The 23,834-nt window shown below is 44.0% G+C and overlaps 1 protein-coding gene and 1 pseudogene across 3 annotated transcripts in view; one reads left to right on the top strand and one right to left on the bottom strand.

The window, feature by feature from the left end:
* Positions 1 to 21,543, top strand: part of Tgm5 (transglutaminase 5) — a 39,528-nt gene extending 17,985 nt beyond the window's left edge. For 2 of the 3 annotated variants that reach the window (XM_021194069.1, XM_021194068.1), the window contains 7 exons: positions 14,962 to 15,100; positions 15,774 to 15,877; positions 15,962 to 16,201; positions 19,417 to 19,782; positions 20,105 to 20,265; positions 20,839 to 20,972; positions 21,119 to 21,272. In XM_021194069.1, coding sequence (XP_021049728.1) covers positions 14,962 to 15,100; positions 15,774 to 15,877; positions 15,962 to 16,201; positions 19,417 to 19,782; positions 20,105 to 20,265; positions 20,839 to 20,972; positions 21,119 to 21,272 — 1,298 coding nt within the window. Of the gene's footprint in view, positions 1 to 14,961; positions 15,101 to 15,773; positions 15,878 to 15,961; positions 16,202 to 19,416; positions 19,783 to 20,104; positions 20,266 to 20,838; positions 20,973 to 21,118 lie in introns of all 3 variants that reach the window. The other variant, XM_021194067.1, reaches the window with a different exon arrangement.
* LOC110319553 lies at positions 18,296 to 18,948 on the bottom strand (annotated as a pseudogene).
* Positions 21,544 to 23,834: the final 2,291 nt, after the last annotated feature.

The raw sequence follows: 23,834 nt of genomic DNA, 5'->3' as shown, positions 1-23,834 counted from the left end.
TGCCTCTGCCTCCCCAGTGCTGGGATTAAAGGCGTGCGCCACCATGCCTGGCGACAATGCAGGATTTAAAAGCCAAGAAATGTTTATTTCTGCAATTTCCATTTAATACTATCATCCTGTGACTGACTTGGGGGTAACTGAAACCACAGAAGTTGATATAAATGAATCATGAGTATAAATACTAACACTGCTATCAACTCTCTGAGAAACTTCAGGTAAGTCACTTGTGCCTCAGCCTCCTAAGATATTTGGTGAGGAAATGAGTGGTACCTGAGGCCTTAGCCTTCTTCTCCATAGAAGGTGTTTCATGCTATTTTAGAAATTAGTTAGCAAAACATTCTCTAAGAAATTATGCAAATTATCATGCCAGAGGCCCAGAATGCTTCATCCATTGCATCTCGTCTTTCCACTGATTGCTGCTATTTATTTATTCATTTCAAACTTTATTTGTATATATTTGATGTACAATATATGGTACGTCCTTAACCATTTTTGCTCTCCTCACCTCTCCTGGTTTGCCTGCCACCCCTTTCCTCTTCAGCAATGGTCACACTTCTGTTTTCCTAGTGTGTGTGTGTGTGTGTGTGTGTGTGTGTGCACATTCAGGCATCTGTATTAAGTTCTATGTGTAAGAAGAGAAAGCTAAGAGAAACCATACAATATTTGCCTTTCTGGGGCTACTTTATTTTTCAACTCTGTCCATTTGCCCAAAAGTGACACTTTCTTTATCTGCCAAGAGTTATTGAAAGGACTTGCGTGAGTTGACACCTGGACAGTGCCTTGTTAGAGTGAGTGTTCACTATTGGCTAAGGGTGTCTTGGTTGATCCCTAGATGGTTTTATGGTTCTTTCATCCTCTCTATCCACTAGATAAAATGGAGTGGAAAAACTTGTCTCCCCTTTCAGTCGGCTTTCACTGTAGGCCATGGTCTAACACACAGGCTGCACTGCCCAGCAGCTGTCATTTGCCTAGTGCCTGCTATGCTTCCCACTCACGAGGGACACCTTTCAGTGTTTCTGATCCTCCCCACCACCTGTGATGTAGATAGCATCACAGATGTCTCAAAGATGAAGCTTACTGAGACTATGTGACTTTTAAATTGTCAAACATACATTCTTTTGTTTTGCTTGAGACAGGGTGTCTCTATGTAGCTCAGGCTGTCCTGGAACAACAGGCTTGCTATGTACACCAGGCTGGCCTCGAACTCAAGGAGATATGCTTGTCTCTGCCTTTCAAGTGATGGAACTAAAGGTGTATTCTACTATGTTAAGTCTTTTAAAAAGTACAATCTTAAACTGGGAGTGTAGGTCCCTGACAGAATCTTAGTTTTGCATGCTTGTAGTCCTAACTTAATGGACAGTACAACCCAAAAGAGTGTACTCTCCCCTCTATAGTCCCCTCCCCCACCCACTGTTGTCTTTTTGACTATCAAAGATAATGACTTTAATTGCCAGTAGGAAAATCACAAAAGGAGGCTTTATGTTTAACAAAGGTATTGACGGGTTTTTTTTTCTGCAAGTTTTCTTTGGCATCCATTTGTAAGTGGTTACTTGGTAATTAGAGAGAAATTCCTGACCCTCCCTTCTGTGCTCAGGGCCAACCTCCAGAGAGCTCTAGAGCATTGGGCTCTTTCCTTTATGGCTTCGATTCTAGAAAAGACTGGAGCCCTTGAGTGGGGTCTGAGATGCCTTGCACTATAGTAGGGGACCAGAAGGACCAGAGGGACCAGAGACAGTGGAGTTCTGCTGTCTGAAAATGCACCCCCCCCCCCAGAAGTTGGATAGTTCTATGGTTGCATACACAGGACATACCTTGAACAGTCAGATGCAAAGAACATTCATCCATGGTTGCCTAGGACTGAAGACCACAGAGTAACCAGGAGTGTCTGCTAGTGAGTAGACATGTTTTGTTGTATACTGTTATTGTTGCTGTTGAGACTCGCTCTGTAGCTCAGGGATTCCTCACACGCATCTTCCTTCTCCTTCCTCAGCTTCCCAAGTGCTGGGCTTACATCCATGCCACTACACCTAGCTTCAGCAGGCTCTCTTTCTGAAGTGATAATGAAAATATCCTAGCAATAAATAGTTTGAATTGTTGCGCAATTCATCCAAATAGCACAAACTAATGAATTGTACATTTGAGAAAGGTGGACTGTAGGATATGAGCTAAGAAAGTTGCTTTAGGAAAATCCAGGCATCCTGGAAATAGGCTTGCCCTGCTTTATCCCATACCAATATGAGCTTGGGGTAGGTGGGGAAGCAGTGGTCTGGGGCATAAAGACACGAAGAGGTAACTGGTCTGAGGGGTTTATCTTTTCCTGTATAAAATGAAGCTCTCAGCCTTGGATGCCACAGTGAGAACACCAGGAAGGAACCAATGTGAGAGATGTGGGCTGAGGACTGGGTCCTCCCCTCTCCAGCCATAGTAACTACACTTGTGTGGTTTTCATTGACTGGATTCTACCTTGAAAATACTTACAGTAGCGTGTTCTATTTTCAGTGTTTGAACCCCTCCCAGCTCCACACTGTTTAAGACACATTCTAACTTAACTGTGTAGTGGTCTCCACACAGTACCTCATCATCATTTCATACTGGGGTCTGCCTGTGCCTTTAAGGAAATGGCACTGGGCGGATGGAGCATCGATGAAGGCTAAAGACTGACAATTCCTAGCCTTACAGTATTATTATTTATGCCTTAATACGCTCTGGTTTCTTACTCTGTCACTCTCTTACTGTCTGTGCTTTAATAAGTGCTGGTTTCCTTTCTCTTTCACTCAAGAACCTCTCACTGGCCAAGCAAGAGGCTTGGACTCATTAACTCTTTGTGAACCAGAGAGAAAAGAAAGGAAGAGAATTAAAATCTTGCAGGGCAGTGGTGCCACATGCCTTTAATCCCAGCACTTAGGAGGCAGAGGCAGGTGGATTTCTGAGTTTGAGGACAGCCTGGTCTACAGAGTGAGTACCAGGACAGCCAGGGCTACGCAGAGAAACCCTGTCTCAAAAAACCAAAAAAAAAAAAAAGAAAAAAAGAATTAAAATCTTTTACATAAGCATATGTACACACACACACACACACACACACACACACACACACGGTGGGCCTGACCACCTGTGTTATCAACTCCACAAGTGTTCACACATTCTTATACACATATACCTACACACATATGTATAGACAGACATATATACATTTGGTGGGTGGATGAGGCAGAGCCCCCCAAGCCACACTTTCTTCCTTTTCTCTGGCCTTCTTAGACCTTCTTAGACAAAAGTCCTTAGAAAATTATCTCATAGATAAACTGTTACACAAAAGGGGAGTTACAGAAGGATGGCAGTAGTAAGTTCAAAGCAGTGTTTCATTCTTTAAGCTCAGTACAAGTTCAAAGCCACAGTTTCACATGGCCTTGCTTTATCATAGTGCACACTTATGGCTTCATCCTTGGACCTGACCTAGAATGAATGTTTTAACTTGGTCACAGATTTATCCAAGCCTCATTCACTCCTTACTACAATTTATAAAACCTCACTGTATTCCTTATTATACAGCCTATATGTACTATTCTATGAGGAGTGGGAACATGCTATTCTTTTTATTTCTTTCCTTGTTTATTTATTTTACTTGCCACAGTTGTCCTAAGCCCTGGAAAGGTCCTCACAATTTAAATTTTCTTCTGATATTAAATAATTGTTGTAGTTAAAGGAGCATCCATACAGTAAAAAAGCTAAAAACTTCAATTCCTCGTAGAAAAAAAAATGATTCTAAAGTCTAGAAACTTTCAAGTGTTTTTTTTTTTTAAATAAAGAGGTAAACTGAGCACATAATCTTTTTTTTTTTTTTTTTTTTTTTTTTTTTTTTTTTTGAGACAGGATTTCTCTGTGTAGCCCTGGCTGTCCTGGAACTCATTTTGTAGACCAGGCTGGCCTCAAAATTAGAAATCTGCCTGCCTCTGCCTCCCAAGTGCTGGGATTAAAGGCGTGTGCCACCACTGCCCGGCTACATAATCTTTTCTATTTTTATACAAGCATGCACTAAAATCCTGTTCTTTTTCTTGTGTTAAGACAGTTAAGCCTTGTGACATTTAAAACAAAGCCAATCTTTTCTTTTCTGTTCCTTTTTCTAACTTTATTATATCTTTCTGGCAAAACAATTAAAGCCATCTCTTAAAAGTTTCTTTCTAAAATTACTTGAATCAAATTGGGAATTCTATAAAATCATTAATGCATCTAAACAGCATTTCTTCATGAAAGTTCATGTCAGGAGTCAATTTCAGAACAACCCCTGTTCTCACTCTTTTTATGGAGCTCTGAATCTCCAAGAGGGAACCTTATCCACGGGCTTAATGCTTCATTTCTCCCCGTTTTCTTTGATCGTAGACTAGACTTGCACAATACTCTGGCTGGTACACTTACCTACCTTTATTTTTCCATTGATTTGTGAGCATGGAAATTGTATGGAATGTGCCTTCATAGCATTGTTGGTTAACACATGACCCTGATTTGGAAATCTGTCTGGCACACAGCTTTACATAAGCATTAGCTGTCACAACTGGGATACTGTTCTAATCTTTGCATCTTGGGCTCCAGTGATTTGGCTGGGTCTTGTTTAAAGATCTCTCCATCCATCTCCCAAACTTCAATTCCATGTCCTCCTTATTACTCTGCAGTTGGTCACATTTCTTTGCATTATTGTCATAGTTGGTCTGCTTCCAGCCTCTCTTTTAAAAACCATCAGTTGCCGGGCAGTGGTGGCACATGCCGCCTGGCCTACAAAGTGAGTTCCAGGACAGCCAGGGCAGAAAAACCCTGTCTCAAAACAAAACAATAAAAACCATCAATTACCTTTTCCTTTTATCTAATAACTCATGCTCACTGAGTCCCTACCCACAAAACATTTTAATATATTTGATATGTACCACTATAGTGGAAAGTGTTCTCACAAGTGAGATACGAAAGTGTATTATTATCAATATGAATTTTTCCTAATTTTTTTAGATTTTATTTTATTTTATTTTATGTGTATGAGTGTTTTGCCTGTAGGTATGTTTGTGTATCATGTGCATGCCTGGTTCCTGCAGAAGTCAAAAATGGGTATCAGCTTCCTTAGAACTGAACTATGATGGTAATAAGCCTCCATGTAGGTGCTGGAAACTGAACCTACACCCTCTTCAAGAGCAGCAGGTGTTCTTCAACACTGAGCTGTGTCTCCAGCCCCATCCATGTACAGTTCTTATTCACTATGGTTTTGTGTCACATATATTTTTCATCTTTTGAAATGACCTTTTCTTCTAATTCTGGTTCCCTTCATTGTGTCCATGTTTTCTCTGTCTTCTCTTAAGCATATTCATACCATTTAAATTGCCTTTTTAGACCTTTGGCTGCTAATCCCATCACCTATTGTTTCTGGATTTGTCTCTATTGATCCACACTCTTCCTAGTTATAGGCTGTATCTTTCTATTTGCTTTGTAATTTTGAATGGACACTGGTCACTGGATTATGTTGTTTGCCAAGGTTCTGCTTGGCATTTGGGTGCCTGGGGAGGGTGGTGTTAGAGATCAGGGTCAAAAGCTGATGACTTCCGGCAATTTAACTCTCTGTTGTAATTCGGGGCCAAAAGCTCCTGGATTTTGGCAATTTAACTCTTTCTTGCTATTTGAGACCAAAAGATGTTGGCCTCTGGCAATTAACTCCTACTAATTAGGGATGGGGGGTGGGGAGAATTAGTTGCTTGGGTTTTTTTCTCTTTGACTCAGGAACCCCATGCTGGCAGGGCAAGAAGCTCAGAGTTCATTAACTTTTTTTTCCATTAACTCTTTATGAGCCAGAGAGAAAGAGAAAGAGAAAGAGAAAAGAAAAAGAAAAAGAGAAAGAGAAAGAGAAAGAGAAAGAGAAAGAGAAAGAGAAAGAGAAAGACAAAGACAAAGACAAAGACAAAGACAAAGACAAAGAAAAAGAAAAAGAAAAAGAAAAAGAAAAGAGACAAAGAAAATCAGGCACATAGACAACACACACACACACACACACACACACACACACACTTGATGAAGGTGAAAGGGGCTCCACCACTCTTTATTACAGTTCTTAGTTGTTATACCTTCTGAGGACAGTTGATCACATGATTTTAAAAGCAGTTTTATATTCCATAAGTTCATAGTAAGTTTAAGGCAGTAATTCATGTCACATGTTACTAAGGCTTAAGGAGCAGAATTGTTTGCATGTCTTTAAAAATAAGACTAGTATCTGACTAAACATTCATTATCTGGAGATGGCCCATCATTTAGCTCCATAAGTTCATTATAAGTTTAAAATAATAATTCTTGTGTCATAAGTTAGCACAGTTTTGTCAAGAGACAAATCATCTGCCTTATGTCTCATTATTTTGAAGCCTTGTATAGATAAACCAGTCCATCATTTATTTTCTGTCCTTGAACCTATGATAAATTGCCCACCCCCAGTTTATGACCTTTAGTTATCAGATAGTGACCTCGTTCCTAACCTAGAAGGATTGTTTTCCTCGGTCATAAATTTTCTCCAAGTGCAATTAGCCCACAACACATGAAGGTTTACAGAGCTCTATTTGCAGCTTTTACTCTATAGTAGGCTTGTATCAATTTAGGAATTCTATAAAATCATTACCAGGAATTACAAAAATCATCAATTCATCCACACAACATTACTACATGAAAGTACATCTTCATATTGATTCTGAAGGAAACATGCCCAATACTGTGGACTAATGCCCAGGAATCTTTAGGCTATGTCATAGTGACAGGAAAGGCATCTTAGCAGTAAGCAGCCATCCTGGGAAGAGCCTCCGAGGACCCTGCATCTCAGAGCACAGCCATGGCAGCCATGTAAATGGTGGGCCATCTCCAGAAAACTCACTTGCGTGCTATAGACTTTCCTAGACAGTTTTTGACAATTGTTGAACTGAATGGGTTTTTTTTTTTAAATCCATTAAAGGCTTTTTCTGTGGTAGACCATAAGGATTTTGCATATCAATTTGAGTCTTTGGAGACTTCCTTTTAGTTTTGTTCTGATGGTTCTAGAACAGTCTTTATGTCTATTCTAGTTTGTGCTAATAGGTCATGACTCTTCATGACCCTAAAGGATCCATGTAGCTCAAAGCCTCCGTTCTGTCACTTCACCCAGGCTTCTGGAACTTTGTTCCCACACTGAAGGGCCTCCACTACAGAGCTTGGAAGAACTCCCTTCAGATCTGTCCCTCTTCTGTCCTATGCTACCGCACAAGCTCTAGGCACCTTTGCTTCCCTGAACTGTGAGCTCATCCCTTGAATGCCTTGGGGGCTGCTTGGGTCCATCCTCCCTGTCTTACAGCCTGGAAGGTGCTTGGAGGATGTGCCTCAGTTGGGATGTCTGATGTTTTCTCATGATTGAGTTAAATGATTGTCTTCAGGGAAGGAAGACCAAAAAGATAGAACACTGTTGTCATGCAATTCACCAAGGGACCATGTCACTCAACAGTGCTGTTTACCAGTGCTAATGCTGACCTTGATACCTGGCCATGGTGGTTTGCCTTTTGTAGGTACAAGGTGGCAGAAGAAGGATTACAACTTTTTCTGTACAATTTGTTTGCACAAACAAACCAGCATATAATATGGAACTACACTTTAGGCCTGGTTATTGTGTCTTTTCTGTCTCATTTAATCTAGAATAGATTTGTTCCTGAATATGTTGAAAGCCCTAAGACATTCTCCTGTAATACCCAACTCTTGCATTCACCCGAGGGCTTCACTGTACTATTGGTCATCTTGTGACTTTGTACTTTGCTTTGTCATCAGAAATTAAGTGTCAAATTAAATATCTTGGGCTCAGGGCTGTTCCTTTTCTGGTGCTGGCCATCAAATCTAGAGCTATGTGCATGCTAAGCTCTACCTACAGCTGTGTCGAGAAGAGGAAGCTACTTCTCAAGCAGACTTCTGATTTTTCCACACGCACACCAGCCGGAGTTTCTGTCTGTTTTGTACTGATCTAGAGGACTGACTTCTGTGTGGACAGAGAGAACAGACATGAGTGTACTCACCATGAAGGTGTCTGTTTTATTGCTCAGCACTACTCTTACATGGGCTGCCATTCTGTCTAATAATCCATGTTATGTGGGTCCCACACTTTGTTTTCAGCCTCTTAGAAGGTGATGCTCTTAGGTTCATGTTTGCTTTTCCCATAAATAATGTTCACCTGTATTTCTTGAATAGCAGAAGGAGCTCAATGGCCATGATTTAGTCTGAAATAGTCCATCTTCTTCCTATCAAAAAATAATTTGGGGGCTGGAGAGACAGCTCAGGGCTTAAGAGCATTTGATGCTCTTACAGAGTTTGATTCTCAGTCCTATATGTTAAATCATCATCATCTTTAACTCCAGTTCCAAGGAATCCAAAGTATTCTTCTGGCCTCCTTAGGGACCAGAGACAGATGTGGTACACATAACATACATGCAGGTAATCAATGACACACATAAAAAATTAAATTAAATTCTTTTTTAATTAAATTATTAATTTGAAAAAATAATTTGGGAAGTTGGAGAAACAGTGCTGCAGTTAACAGTACTTACTGTGTAGCCCCGAGGGTCAGAGCGTGGCTACCAGTACCCACATTAGAAGCCAGATGTGTCCCATATAACCCATGATCTGAGCAAAAATTGAGAAAGGAGGGTTACAGAGGATTTCTAGCTTCCAGGCTGACTGAGAAATGTGATCCCCAGGCTCAGGGAGAGACCCTGCCTCAAAAAATAAGCAGAGAGGGATGGAGGACACCCAACACCCTTTCTAGACTCTACCCATGTGTCCAGGCATGCATATGTACACACAGACCTACACGCATATAGACACATAACACACACAAATAAGTAAACAAGAAAATAAAAATAGTTATCTGGTAGGGTGTGGCCCTAATGCAAGGCAAGAAGGCTGAAGTAGTAACAAAATCTTGATTGCATGTCTTTACATTTAATAGATGCCATGAAGAGCTAAGCATGCTGCAGTTTCAGTTACTTAAGAGGTGAACATGGGAGGATCACTTAAGCTCAATATTTAGAAGGCAGTTAGGTAACGGACTTTATGGTAATAAAGCAAGCAATGGGACAAATGATAAAAAGAAAAAAAAGTGGCAAAAAAAAGCTACTCAAAAATCCAGAATACTTTCTCTAGCTCCTCCATTGGGGGCCCTGTGTTCCATCCAATAGCTGACTGTGAGCATCCACTTCTGTGTTTGTCAGGCACTGGCATAGCCTCACAAGAGGCTGCTATATCAGGGTCCTTTCAGCAAAATCTTGCTGGCGTATGCAATAGTGTCTGTGTTTGGTGGCTGATTATGGGATGGATCCCCGGGTGGGGCAGTTTCTGGATGGTCCATCCTTTCGTCTCAGCTCCAAACTTTGTCTCTGTAACTCCTTCCATGGGTATTTTGTTCCCAATTCTAAGAACGGGCGAAGTATCCACACTTTGGTCTTCCTTCTTCTTGAGTTTCATGTGTTTTGCAAATTGTATCTTGGGTATTCTAAGTTTCTGGGCTAATATCCACTTATCAGTGAGTGTGTATCATGTGAGTTCTTTTCTGATTGGGTTACCTCACTCAGGATGATACCCTCCAGATCCATCCATCTGCAACCCTATAGGAGGAACAACAATATGAACTAACCAGTATCTCCAGTCGGCCATCATTGGGAAGAGAGGCCCCTTGGTCTTGCAAACTTTATGTGACCCAGTACAGGGGAACACCAGGGCCAAGAAGTAGGAGAGGGTGGGTAGGGGAGCAGGGTTGGGGGGAGGGTATAGGGGACTTTTGAGATAGCATTTGAAATGTAAATGAAGAAAATACCTAATAAAATATTGGAAAAAGAAAAAAATCCAGAATAAGTAAGGAAACAAATATGAATTCCTTCCATTCCCATTGTCAGCGAATGAGATTAGGTAGATGAAGGCCTCATGACAGTGTTATCTGAAAGACCAAAGCTGTACCGTCACGGTGGTTATAAAAGACAGCTGACTACATGAGGGAGGGGTTGGGAGTAATATTTTTACCTTTGGGAAACTAAGCACATCCAGACAAAAAAGAAAAGGTGACAGAGGTCATCACATGTAAGTGTAATCACTTCACCGCTGCATAGAAGCTTTAACTGATGCTCTCAGGAGTGCATGGAGTGTGCTGGAATATACTTGGGGAATTCCGAAGTCCCTTCCTAACTGAAACCCTATCCATTTTTACCCAGTTACCACTGCTGAGCATACAGGCATGTGTGTGTATGCACACATAGATAAATAAATGCCCATGTGGTCTCCCTTTCATAAGAGATTCAGATCCCACAACTTTGTCTCCGGAATGTCATGTCAGATCCTGAGTCGCCAGAACCAATAGTCTGTAGGCAACCTTGTTCAGCAGCTGAAGGCAATTAATTTAACAGACAGCGAATGAGAATGGGTTTTGTTCACGGCATTGTGCTAGGAATGAAGAAACACAAGTGAAGAACCTGATGAGAGCCTTGCTTTGAGGTGACTCGTAATCTAGCCGAGATAAGATAGAGATGGTAAATTACAGAGAGCTTAATCTGTTGCTAAAATGTGTAGGCGGTTGGAATTCTGTTGACAGTGAATGTAGGAGGCTAATGTGACCCAGAGCAGTCAGGGAAACTTCAAAGAGAAAGGCATACTGAGATCACAGATGGCTGGGGTGCCCAGAGACATGGCAAGGGTGGAGCAAGGAAGGGATTAAGAAAACAGGAGCCCAGTCCCAGCCTGACGCTCCTCTCCTTGTGATTTCACCTCTCTAAGCTTATGTCGTCTTATGTTTCATATTCTATATCTGCAACTCTTCTTGCCAACATGGTGGCTCACATCTATAATGCCAGCACTCAGGAGGCTGAGGTGGGAGGATAGCTGGAGGAGTGAGGTCAGCCTGGCATATTGAGTGACATTCTGGTTCGAAACCAACTTCTCTACAACAACAACAACAACAAAATAATAAGGAGGCAGGGCTGTAGCTTAGTGGTAGAACACTTTCCAGCACAGGTGAAACCCTGGATTTGATCCCTAGTTCCACAGGAAGAAAAGTCCTTGTCCAGGATTCCTGATTTAAATCTCGTGCCTCTTTGGAGACCTCATTATTACTGAACATCTATAGATGAACTGTCTTTTAGCCTTCCCAATATGCCTGTCTAACCAAGGACATCATCATTCCTGTAGGCGTTGGCCACGAGGGCAAGCACAGAATAAGCATTTCCTCACATATTCCTCTCTAGGATTCTATGTTTTCCTCAGCTTTAAGGATGGCATACCTCAAGCTTGTCACATACCTCAAGCTTGTCACATACCTCAAGATTGTCACATACCTCAAGCTTGTCACATACCTCAAGATTGTCACATACCTCAAGATTGTCACATACCTTAAGCTTGTCACATGGCAAGGAGAAGAAAGACAGGACAGGACTTGGACCCATAAATGAAGGTCCAGGGCTGCAGCTCTGTGACAGGGCACTTGTCTAATGTGTATGAAGCCCTGAGCTCAATCCCCAGCACTACAACAAAAAGAGGAGGAAGAAGAGGAGGAGAACAACCCTGGGTTTGTCTCCAGCACCACAAAGAGTAAAGATTGGATTTGGTGACACATACCTGTAAACTCAAGGCAACCCTAAAGAGTCTAAACTAAATTCTATAAGCAATAAAATATCCAATCTGAAAGTGAATCACTTTCTAAGTTGATAACAGAATGTGTGGTAAGCCTCTACAAACACGTGGTATTTTACTCAGTCAGAGGAAAAGGAGGAAGAAGAGGAAAAACTATTATTGCCCTTCTGTGGCTTCATTCTGTCTCACTGTAATAACCCGTCTCCCCCTCTCCAGTCCTGTCCTTTCATAAGCCATAATAAGTTCAGTGCAAATCCTTCAATGTGCCCAGGTATGGCACATGGCCATTATGGCAGTGTGTGTTCATGGCATCGTCCATTTATTCATCCATCCACTCACCCACCCACCTACCCACCCATTCATCCATTCATCCATCCACTCACCCACCCACCTAGCCACCCATTCACCCATCCATCCATCCACCATCCATCCATCAACCCATCCATCCATCCATCCACCCATCCATCCATCCATCCATCCACCCATCCATCCACTCATCCATCCATCCACCCACCCATCCATCCACCCACCCACCCATCCATCCACCCATCCATCCATCCANATCCATCCACCCATCCATCCACCCACCCACCCATCCATCCATCCATCCACCCATCCACCCATCCACCCATCCACCCATCCACCCATCCACCCATTCACTCATCCACCCATCCACCCACCCATCCATCCATCCAGTAAGTACTTGCACAATAGGCTTTGCCCTGTATTGTTGCTGGCTTCACAATGGTAAAGATGAGTAATATAATCTTTACCCTTAGGAAGGCAGACTCCTAAACAAATCATTACCAACCATGTGTTAAGGTAGGAACAGGTCCATCAGGCCACAGCTACCGAGAAGTGTCAGCACTGACACTTTGAGTAGCCATGGCTGGGTTTATCAGTCAGAACAGAAAAGGGAGGAGGCTGTTTTCTGCTCTCTGCCAACTGCCCTGCCTCGACATGCTCTCTTGCTACCTAGAATGGCATCTGCCTTCCTGACCACACTTTTAGCATATGTGTGCCCACACAGTGCTCTAGTCTTGTCACACTTCAATCTCGGGTTTCTTCACTGGTATCAATTCTTCCACCACCTTTTCTCTGAGGGTGCCCTGTGTAACCCTAACCTTCTACCCACCTATCAGGACTGCCCACTATTTGCCCTAGTTTGTTTGTTTGTTTGTTTGTTTGTTTTCTTTTGTTTGTTTTTTTGGCTATGTTCAGATCTGCCACTCATGGGAGAATTCAATATTTCCTTTTGGCTTTCTCTCCTCCCCAAACCAAGTCACATCCAGGTGTGACGCTCTTTCCTAACCTAGAGAGACCTATATCACTACTAAGAAGGAGTCTAGCCAAGATTGCTGGCTCAGACCTGTCATCTCAGCTACTTCAGAGGCTGAAGCAGGATGACCACAGATTCAAGGCTTGCCAGGGCTACAGAGTGAGTTTGAGGTTAACTTGAGTAACTTAACAGGACACTGTCTCAGTATTGAGAACAGAAGAAGCAGCCTGAACTCAGTGATAAAGTAGTTACCTACCATAGGCAAGACCCTGAATTCAGTTGCCAGCACCACAAAAAAAGAATGAGAAGGTTATGATGGACTTAGTGGAATATAGCTAGCTGTAAACTCAAGGCCAGCCTAGGCTATGTAATTAGACACTTTCTAAAAGGAAAAAAGGCCTAAACTAAAATCTATTAAAAAACGAAATATCCACACTTTACAAATATCTGTTTTTTACTTAGTCATTTTGCCTCTTGGAATCTGTCTCAAGGAATAAGAATGAATTGATATGCAAAGATATCTATCACCTTTACTTACTATAGAAAAAATACTAGAAGCCCACTAAGTTTCAAAAAATAAACTGCACTAAAATCATAATACAGAAAAATAGCAAATATAAAATAACCTGTGAAGATGTGTGGGATGTATCGGACCCTTGATTGCTTGAACCATGAGTATGCCGCTGATGGATGGGCATAGAGATGGAACCACAGCTTGAATAAGAGCCCTGTGTCTTGCTAGCTATGTGACTCAGCTCAAGGTAGTTCAACGTTCTTAGCCTCTGTCACCAGGATGGAAATAATTATAGCAGATACTACTCAGAGTTCTCTTAAAGATAGTGAAGGTGAACCAGGCAGCATGTAGCCTCGCTGCTGAATACAAGCAAGTATTGTTAGTCCTGAGCTGGGCAGGTCAACACTGTGCGGCATCAGGGGACAGGCATCCTTAGAGTAATTAGTGCTGAGCAGGGACAAGTGCTCATTGAGAGAGCACAGAATGGAGTTGCAGCAGAAAGCAGTAAAAGAAGTTAGCCAAGGAAACAGGCACCCCGAGGGAATGAGGACAACATTCTACCTCTTTCCAGGAATGTTTTGTATCAGCTACACTCACTTTTCTAAGCCTGTGTTACATAGACATCCTTTTTTTCCTGCTTGATCTGGGATGCTTTTCTGGAGAGCTTTCTGACACAATAATGCCAAGAATAGAAGGGAACTCCAAGCCACGGGAACCCTTGCCTGACAATCCTTTGGTCTCAGCAATAAATCTAATGACAAGAAGAAGCAGAATCCCAGCTGTTTATTTGAACATCGGAGACTTGAGGACAGGACAGAAGTGAGGCTGAGTCAGGTCTCTGAGTCTTGCCAACAGAGAGATGTGCCTGCCCCACCCTGCTGGCACAAACAGCAGATGTGACAACTTGCCAGAGACTTCTCTTGGCGCCCGTAAAGCTTGTCAAATCAGCCAGTAACCTAACCTTTACCACAGTAATCCCTTGAGCTCAGGAAATAGGAAGAGATATGGAATTGCCATCAGCCCAAACGCTTCCTGTGTGGTCCTGCAGATACCAAAAGGATGCTTTCACTAGGTGCAGGAAGCCCACTGTCTGCTTTCAGGATTAACAGAACACTGGTGGTCTTTGCAGTAATTCTCCAACACCAATAAGCCCATGGGAAAAAAAAACCACATACAACCCAATTATTATATTTAAAAGCTATATGCCTAGATTGGGCAGATCTACCACAACACTAATCTGTTCCCCAGCTATAAGATCGCTTGGTACTTGCAGCTTCTCCAGGCCCTGTGGTTCTGTTCCCTCTTTCTTACACCTCCTCTTCCTCCATCCTTCTTCCTTTGTCATCCCCTACCTTTCCTTAGAGCTTGTGATTGGGCGGTGGAAGGGGAAGGCGAGGCTGGAGGTTCACATGAAATCACTTGAGTGTGTGATCCTTTCCTTGTCAGGGCAGCCCCTCTTAAGGAAGCAGAACATTGGCATACAAACTGCACCATGGCAACCCACAACAGTGGTCTCTCTGTCTTTCCGCAGTGATGAGGTGCCTGGGGATCCCCACCCGAGTGATCACTAACTTTGACTCTGGCCATGACACGGATGGGAACCTGATCATTGATGAGTATTACGACAACACAGGCAGGATTCTGGAGAATATGAAGAAGGACACTGTCTGGTGAGAGCCAACCTCTCAGTCTATTTATTGGACCACAGATCTGAGCCAAGCCCACCACAATCAGGAAGTAGAACAGGACTGCGCTCATAGCCTATGCCCCTCTCCCCATCCTCTTGCTTCTTATCCCAAGACTGAGAACAAAACAGAAAACAGATATGGTTTTAGAATCTTCACATTATCAAAGCTGTTGGACTGGGGTTGAGGTCCCTCTTTGTTACCTCCTTCTTCTAATAGCTTGACTACAGAGGCCTGATGTCTCACTTGTAGACATGGCAAAGACTAGGACTACCTCTATGGCACACACACACACACACACACACACACACACACACACACACACACATGCTCACAGGTATATACATATAAAGACAGAGAGACAGTAAGACAGAGAGTGAGGAAAGGGGCCATGAGGCCTCCTTTGAGAGAGCCTAGAGGAGTTTTAGTTAACTGGAAGCCTTTACTTAGTTCACGCAGTCAGGAGAAATGCTCTTTTCTGCAGGCATCTAGAGGCTCACAGGAGGAAGATCTGTCACTCCTCCCAAAAGATGCTTAAGCAACGTGAGTCTGTCTTTCTGTAGCCAGTTTGCTTGCTTATGCTTGGTCTAGAGAGGAAAAAAGCAGGGTAGCCTGTGCCTTCTCTGTGTTAACACCAACTCCCCTGGCCTCTTCCTAGGAACTTTCATGTGTGGAATGAGTGTTGGATGGCACGCAAGGACCTCCCTCCTGGATATGGAGGCTGGCAGGTGCTTGATGCTACACCCCAGGAAACGAGCAATGGTGAGACTCCCACAGACCTGCCCCAGCCCCTGCATGGCACACCACATACTACCCACCAAAGCTTTCCTCCCTGTTCACCTTCAGGTCTCTACTGCTGTGGCCCTGCTTCTGTCAAAGCCATCAAAGAGGGAGAAATTGATCTAAACTATGACACACGCTTTGCATTTTCTATGGTGAATGCTGACTGCATGTCCTGGCTTGTCTATGGAGGGAAGGAGCAGAAACTTCACCATGACACAGCTACTGTTGGGAATTTTATCAGCACCAAGAGCATCCAGAGTGATGAGCGTGATGACATCACTGAGAGCTACAAGTATGAAGAAGGTACAGCCAAGCAGCCTTCCTGAGGGCCCAAGTTCTAGGGTACATCCCCACCATTGTCTGGGGAGTCAAAGGGCATGGACAGAGAAAGACCCAGGTCCACGATCTCACTTCTCCAGTCCACCATTACCTCATGTTCTACAGACCAGAGACCTCCCTCCAATGTGTTCATACCTACTGGAGACATCCTGCCCACACAGCAAGCATGAGTTCTCTCAGCTTCCCTCAAAATTCAGCCTCCAACTGAAAATGGCAGTCAATGTAGTAAATGTCCTTCTATTGGTTGATTTCTGTTATTTAACCTGTCATCTAATTCATTGTATTTGCTTGAGTGCTCAGGAGACAGGTCAGATCACCAGCTAGCACTCACACCTACGTGTAGGGTCAATCGGTGTTCTCACTCGTGGGGCCAGCAGAGCCAGTGGGTGATGCTGTGGTGACAATCCTGTCAGGGGTTCTTATCCAAGTCAACAAGAACAAAGAAGAGACCTTGTTGGTCAAGTGTAAATGCACTCTGGGAACAGCTACCTGCTAGACTAACATCTAGGGAGTCAAGCAAAAATATCCAGCCATGGGGCTCAGAATCAGTCTTAACTGCTGAGCTGTTGTTACAGCCCCTGTATGTCCTTTGAAGCCAGGTAGTGTAATACCTACTACTTTGTACCTTTATTCAAGATAGCTTTACTTATTCCCAGTACCTTAAGGTTCATGCCAATTTTTTTTTCTGTAGTTCAGTGAAAAATTCCATTTTATTTTGATAGGTAATATGTTGACTATATAGATCACTTTGGGTTATGTGGACATCTTTGACCACTTCATTTTTACTATTTCACAGTTGCAAACAAAGTATACACAGGGCTCATTTTACATGAATATATTAACTGGATTTTTACCAAATGAATAGGGAATTCTATTTAAATAACTATCTCCTCTTTTTTAACTTAGTACAGAAACAAACCACAGTAAATCTTTTTTTTTTAAATGATTTATTTATTTGTTTTATATGAGTACACTGTAGCTGTCTTCCAACACACCAGAAGAGGGCATCAGATTCCGTTACGGATGGTTGGGAGCCACTATGTGGTTTCTGGGGATTGAACTCAGGACCTCTGGAAGACCAGTCAGTGCTCCTAACCACTGAGCCATCTCTCCAGCCCCACAGTGAATCTTGATGCATCATCTAGGAGCTGTGAAGCATAAGAGGTGGGCCAGGTGGACCCAAAGAGGCCATGGAGATCACACACATACTATTGGGGCACTCATTCTCAGAGCATAGGGCCTGATGGGACAGATATGCATTCTATTGCTCCCAGGAGAAGCTCCTTGTAAGTGGGAGAGGAGAGGAAAGGGGGACCTAATTTCCAGAAATTAGCGGTGCTCCCAGCTGCAATGGGTCTGCTTCTGACACCACCAACCCCTGGAGTCTCACAACTCCCACAGCTGGAGGCCCAGGAAGGAACAAAAAAGGACTAGGATAGCTGGGGAAGTGTGACTGAGGTCAGAGCCTGACTGAGATAGTGGCCTTCTGGGGCCACATAGCAGGGGAAGGACGAGAGTATGGTCTGGCAGGGCCCCTGGGAAAGACACATGACTGGTTCGATGAGTCCATGAGGTGGAGAACAAACCCACTAGACTGAGAGACTGGGATCATGGAGGAGTGGCCTCTGTGGGAAGGACTCAGCACCATGGGCTGAGCTAGCCTGGGAAGCTGGGAAGGCCTCTCAGCGTCCAAGAGCCCACAGACAGCACTTAAGGGCCCCCCATGGCCTCTTTAGGTCCTAGGTACAGTCCTACGGGAGGCCCACAAAAGGATAGTGGGAGTAAGAGGCCAGGAAGTGGACAAGGTCTACTGGGTCTGCTTGTCTTCTGTGGGTGATAGGATGGTGGTAGAGGCTGCTCATGTACATGGAGACATTATGTTGGTTGCCTGGGTTGTAATAGACACTAGAAGCTATTTTTTGTGGCCTTGGCCCTAGCTGCAGGAGTGGAGAGGATGTTGGGGCCTCTTGATACAGAGGTTCCACTGGCTCTGGATAGGCAGGGGTTTTTACAAATCCTATGACCCAATCCATCATGGGGGAATGGGCTAGATATAACTCAGGTTGAAGGAAGCTGTGAGTATTCAGGGGCACATCCACTGGCTACTGGTGGGGGAAAGGCATAGGCTCTGCTGGACATGCTAGAGTACCCATAGGCTACATTTAGGGTCTTCACCTCTGGAGGCTTGAGATGCCACCTGGGGCATCTGCCTTCCAAACTCATTGGCACCCCACGCTGTGGAGGTCAACTTACAAGTAGGGGAGCCTTCCCAGCCCTGTCCTGGGTCATCACCATTCTCTTAATGAAGTTCCCATGGAACACTGGCTGCCTGATCTCATGGTCCTTCATCAGATAAAGCAGCATCATGAAGGATTTCATTCTTCCCATCAGACAGAAAGACGGCCCATTAAGGGATAAGATAGATGTAAGGTAGATGGTTCCTCTCTTGGTCCCTTTAAAGGATGTTTACACATTCTTCATGTCATTAAATGTAAAAGCCACATGAACATAGGACATTAGGGTTCTCTTAGTGCTCCTTAGGGTCATTCCCACAGCCTCTGAGTGATTCCTGTTAACACCATTCTCTCTGACTAGGGTCTCAGTGTGGGTGTTAGCAATACTGATTCTTCCAGCCTGTGTACATGGAATACCTTCTCACCTTTTGTCTTCTCTTCAATTTCTTTCATCAGTATTTTATGATTTTCATTCATAGAGGTCTTTTACTTCTCTGATTAAATTCATTCTTAAGTATTGTTTTTTTTTTCTTAATAAAAATTAGAGTGTTTTCTTAATTTCTATTCTGATAATTCACTATTAGCACATAGCAATGCAAGTGACTTTTTAAAGATTTCTTTTATTCTTATTTATGTGTATGTATGTGCATATGTGTATGCACATGTATGTGGGGGTTCCCTTAGAGGCAAAAAGAAAGTGTTCAATCCCTTAGAGCTGGAGTTACTGGTGGTTGTGATCACCCTGATGTGGTACTGAGAACTGAACTCTGGTCCTCTGTTTAGAGCAGCAAGTGGTCTTAACTTCTAAGCCATCTTTCCAACCCCCCTGAAAATGATGTTTGCAAGTTGACTTTGCATCGTGTAATTTTGCTGCAGATAGTACGTTCAGGCAAGGCTTACCTCCTGGGTCAGCCTGGCCCATACTAATACTTTATCCTATCCTAGGTTCCCTTCAAGAGAGAGAGGTGTTCCAAAAGGCTCTGCAGAAGCTACAGGCTGCAAGGTCTCAAGGGCCTCACCAAGGAAACTCCAATCCCTTCAGCTCCGTGCCACCAAGGCAGGACAGTGCCAGGAGTCTTGATACACCTTCCCTTCAACCCAGTGATGTCCTCCAGGTCTCTCTGAAGTTTGAGCTGCTGGACTCACCCAAAATGGGCCAAGACATAAACTTTGTCCTGTTGGCTGTCAACATGTCACCTCAGTTTAAGGATCTCAAACTCAACTTGAGTGCCCAGTCTCTGTTGCATGACGGCAGCCCCCTGGCTCCATTCTGGCAAGACACAGCATTTATCACACTGTTCCCTGAAGAAGGTACATGCATAATTCTCCTGTAGCCCCTCCCTTTTCCTTTCCTACTTCTTTCTCCCTCCTTCCTTCCTCCTGCTGACCTGCTTTTCTACACCTAAGGAAAGTAGCCCACTTATTGATCCTTTGGACTTCGTCTGGGACCTCAGAATGACTGGGTAATCTATATTGCCTTGCCTTTATTAACTGCCATTTTCCTCTATAAAAGGTTAGTTTCTACTTCAGCAAAACTTGGTATCCATAGGCTCCCTCTTCTCCATAGACCCACCATTGAAACCAACTCTCTGTCAGCCATTCTCATTTCTCCCTCCTTGTCTTCACTCCCTAGAGAAGAGCTACCCTTGCAAAATCCTCTACTCACAGTACAGCCAGTATCTGTCGACGGACAAGCTAATCCGCATCAGTGCCCTGGGTGAAGAGAAGAACAGTCCTGAGAAAATCCTGGTGAACAAGATCATCACCTTGACTTTCCCCGGCATCATGATTAGTGTAGGCAAAGGGTGGCCTCTTACAAAAGTGGTCCTGGGGCCCTGAGCTCTGGATGGGAGGCAGCTGGGCCTGCTCAAGAGGACATCCCTTCTTTGCTTCTTCTGGTTCCCCCAGGAGGGGGACAGCCTATTGAGGGGTCTTCATCTCCTTGTACTGTTAGAGGCCTTTGGTGTGGTCCTGGAGCTCAAGTCATGGCTATCTTCCTGAGTTGGCCTTCCAGGGGCAAATACGGAAAGAGTCCAGCGGCAACTCCCCCTCCTCCTAGACAATGCTAACTTTTATCCAGTTGACAAACACGAACCAGCCCAGGGACCAATGTCTCAGTGATGAACTCTGACCTTCTCAGTAGAAGTAAGGGATAGGGAGGCACCTTAATCAATGTATGCCATTAGGTACATGTATGGGAGCCCGAGAACATTTCTTGTGTCTGTTTCTTCTTACTGCTTCAACTCAAAATAATCCTTAGGCCAAAGTGGTCTATTTGGGATGGTTTATCCTGACATTACAAAGCAGCGCTGTGCATTAGCGTTCAGTGAACTCGGGATGCTGACTAATCTCTGGGTCTCTGCTTAGGTTCTAGGAGCTGCCTTTGTGAATCAGCCGCTCACGGTGCAGGTGGTCTTCTCAAACCCCCTCTCGGAGCCGGTTGAAGACTGCGTGCTGACCTTGGAAGGAAGTGGTCTCTTTAGGAAGCAGCAGAGAGTTCTGTGAGTGCTGGGGCACTCTGCCTTCCCTCCCAATGTTTCTTCCCTTTCGTATTATCAATCCCTAGGCCAGACACAGGACACTGGAAAACAGAGTCCGGGAAGTGACAAGGAGAGGGATTTTCTGATAGCCTTCTGTCTCTTTGCAGCATTGGAGTCCTTAAACCCCATCACAAAGCCAGCATCACTCTGAAGACCATCCCTTTCAAGAGTGGCCAAAGGCAGATCCAAGCTAATCTGAGGAGTAATAGGTTTAAAGACATCAAGGGCTACAAGAACGTGTACGTCGACATTGGCTTATAAACTCTGAGACCGAGGCTGGAGAGTTGGCTCAGCGGTTGACAGGATGCGTTGCTTTTGCAAAGGACTTGGGTTCAATTCCCCAGAACCCACATGGTGGCTCACAATCCTCTGTGACCCGAGTTTCAGGGGAATCCAACCAACATACATGGTACAATACATGCATGCAGAAAACAAAACAAAACAACAAAAGACGACTTTCATAAAGTGAAAATAAATCTAAATTTTTAAAAAATTCATTTAAATTCATTTAAAATAAACTCTGAGATATGGCAGCAGCATGGATTTTAAAATGAAGGCCTAACCAGACTCTGTTATCAGCGTCAAAGGAGATGCCAGAGATAGCTAAGTTACCTGCTCTATTTACACGACTTGTCGGGGCTCTGCCCAGGGATTCTACCTTGCAGAAGTGTGATTTGGCACAGAGGTCAAGGGAAGGCAGGCTTAGCAGCTCTCTATCTCTTTGTATCTGTGCTGATGTCACAGCATGGGCAAACTCCATTCCCTTCCTTGCCCTCATTCTTCACTTTCCCTTCAAAGATCCCAACGGGCCTTCGGTTGCTAATGAGTTCCCTGTTGTTTCAAGTTCTGAGTCCATTCACTCATTCAATGAGTGTCCAGAGTACAGCAATACCACTCTGAGTATAAGGGACAAGCAAAAGTCCTGGCATGCTGAGCCCACATTCTAGAGGGAACATGGAAAATAGACACTGAACATCCTGGCAGGTGCCCATCACAATGCAGGCAAAGGGCAAAGATTCCCCAAGGTTTCTTATACCCATGCCCTGCCTCAGTTTCTTGGCAAAAAGAAAGTAAAATAAAACCCTGGGAGATCTCTCCCTCAGGCCTTCCCTTAACTATACTTCCCATATAGCAATGGCATCATTCGTCAGTCCTCTCAGCCCAGGGTCTCCATCCAGTGCACTGTGTTCTTACAGGTCTGCCGTTGGCTGGCAGTCAGGAGGTAAAAGCTAACTGAATAATGCAATGAGGTAGATATTTGATGGGAATGAAATAGTCTCCTGGTCCCGGTGAACAGCTGAGGGTCACTCAAATCCTGCCCTCTCAGGGTGCTACACACAGAGCAACTTTGCACCTGCTTGCCAGGCCACTGCCAATTAAAAGGCATGATGGATGCTGCCCTCCAGGCACTAGCTACTGTGACTGAGACAGAGGTCCTAGTAAGTGTTCAGTCATTAAATAGAAGTTAATGACTTCCATTACACATAAACAAAGGGGTCAATGTCGTTAATCAAGCAGAGAAGGGGTGTGGTGGGAATTACCTCTGGTAAGCCGATTGTCCTGTAGGAGAATCCTCTGAGAACCTGGAGCTGGCGGCACAGCTGGAAGTAACCTACAATTACTTTACCCTATAATTACCACATGACAAGAATAAGAAAGCATTTAAGGAAAACACCATGGAGAGGCACACCTGAGAGTCGGTGAACTCTGAAGTACTTGGGAGTTTTCAGCTACCACATTCTCCTGTTGTCAACTCCACATTCATCAGCTCCCTCAACAAATAGTGGCTGAGTTTCTTCTTCCAGGCACAAGGCCCTGAGGCAGCTGGCACTGAGTACATACACGAAGGACCAGAGCGGGCGCACAAGGGGCTCAAGCACAGGCATTTGAAGAATGTGGAATATGTGGGAGATTTTTAAAGACTTTTAATTTTTTTATTTTAATGTTTTTTACATTTATTTTTAGTGAGTGAACGTGCACACACGTGCATGTGTGTGCGCATGTGAGCATGCATGTGTGGCCACATGAATGTCATAGCATGCATATGGCAGACAGAGGACAACTTGACAGCTTCTACCACATGAATCAGGTCATCAGGCTTGGCAGCAAGTACCCTTGCCCTTACCCACTAAGCTCAGTCAGGGCTTCTATTCCTGCACAATCGTGACCAAGGAGCAAGTTGGGGAGGAAAAGGGTTTACTTGGCTTACACATTCACATTGCTGTTCATCACCAAGGAAGTCAGGCCTGGAACATATACAGGGCAGAAAGCAGGAGCTAATGCAGGAGCTAATGCAGAGGCTTTGGAGAAATACGCTTACTGGCTTGCTTCCCCTGGCTTGCTCAGTTTGCTTTTTTTTTTTTTTTTTTTTTTTTTTTGGTTTTTCGAGACAGGGTTTCTCTGTATAGAAACCTGGCTGTCCTGGAACTCACTCTGTAGACCAGGCTGGCCTCGAACTCAGAAATCTGCCTGCCTCTGCCTCTGAAGCTGTCAAGTTGCTGGGATCAAAGGCGTGTGTCACCACGCCCAGCTTTCAGTTTGCTTTCTTAAAGAACCCAAGACTACCAGCCCAGGTATGGCACCACCCACAGTGGGCCCTTCCCCCTTGATCACTAATTGAGAAAATGCCTTACAGCTTCCTCACCTGAAGCTCCTTTCTCTGTGATAACTCCAGCTTGTGTAAAGTTGACACACAAAACCAGCCAGCACAAAAGACACTGTCAACAAGACAAAAAGGCCACCAACAGATTGGGAAAGGATTTTTACCAATCCTAAATCTGAGAGAGGATTAATATCCAATATATACAAAGAGCTCAAGAAGCT

Source organism: Mus pahari, chromosome 3 (genome assembly GCF_900095145.1).
Source record: "Mus pahari chromosome 3, PAHARI_EIJ_v1.1, whole genome shotgun sequence".
NCBI classification, from domain to species: domain Eukaryota; kingdom Metazoa; phylum Chordata; class Mammalia; order Rodentia; family Muridae; genus Mus; species Mus pahari.
Note: the sequence above shows the minus strand (reverse complement) of the source record. Positions and strands in the feature narration are given on the sequence as shown.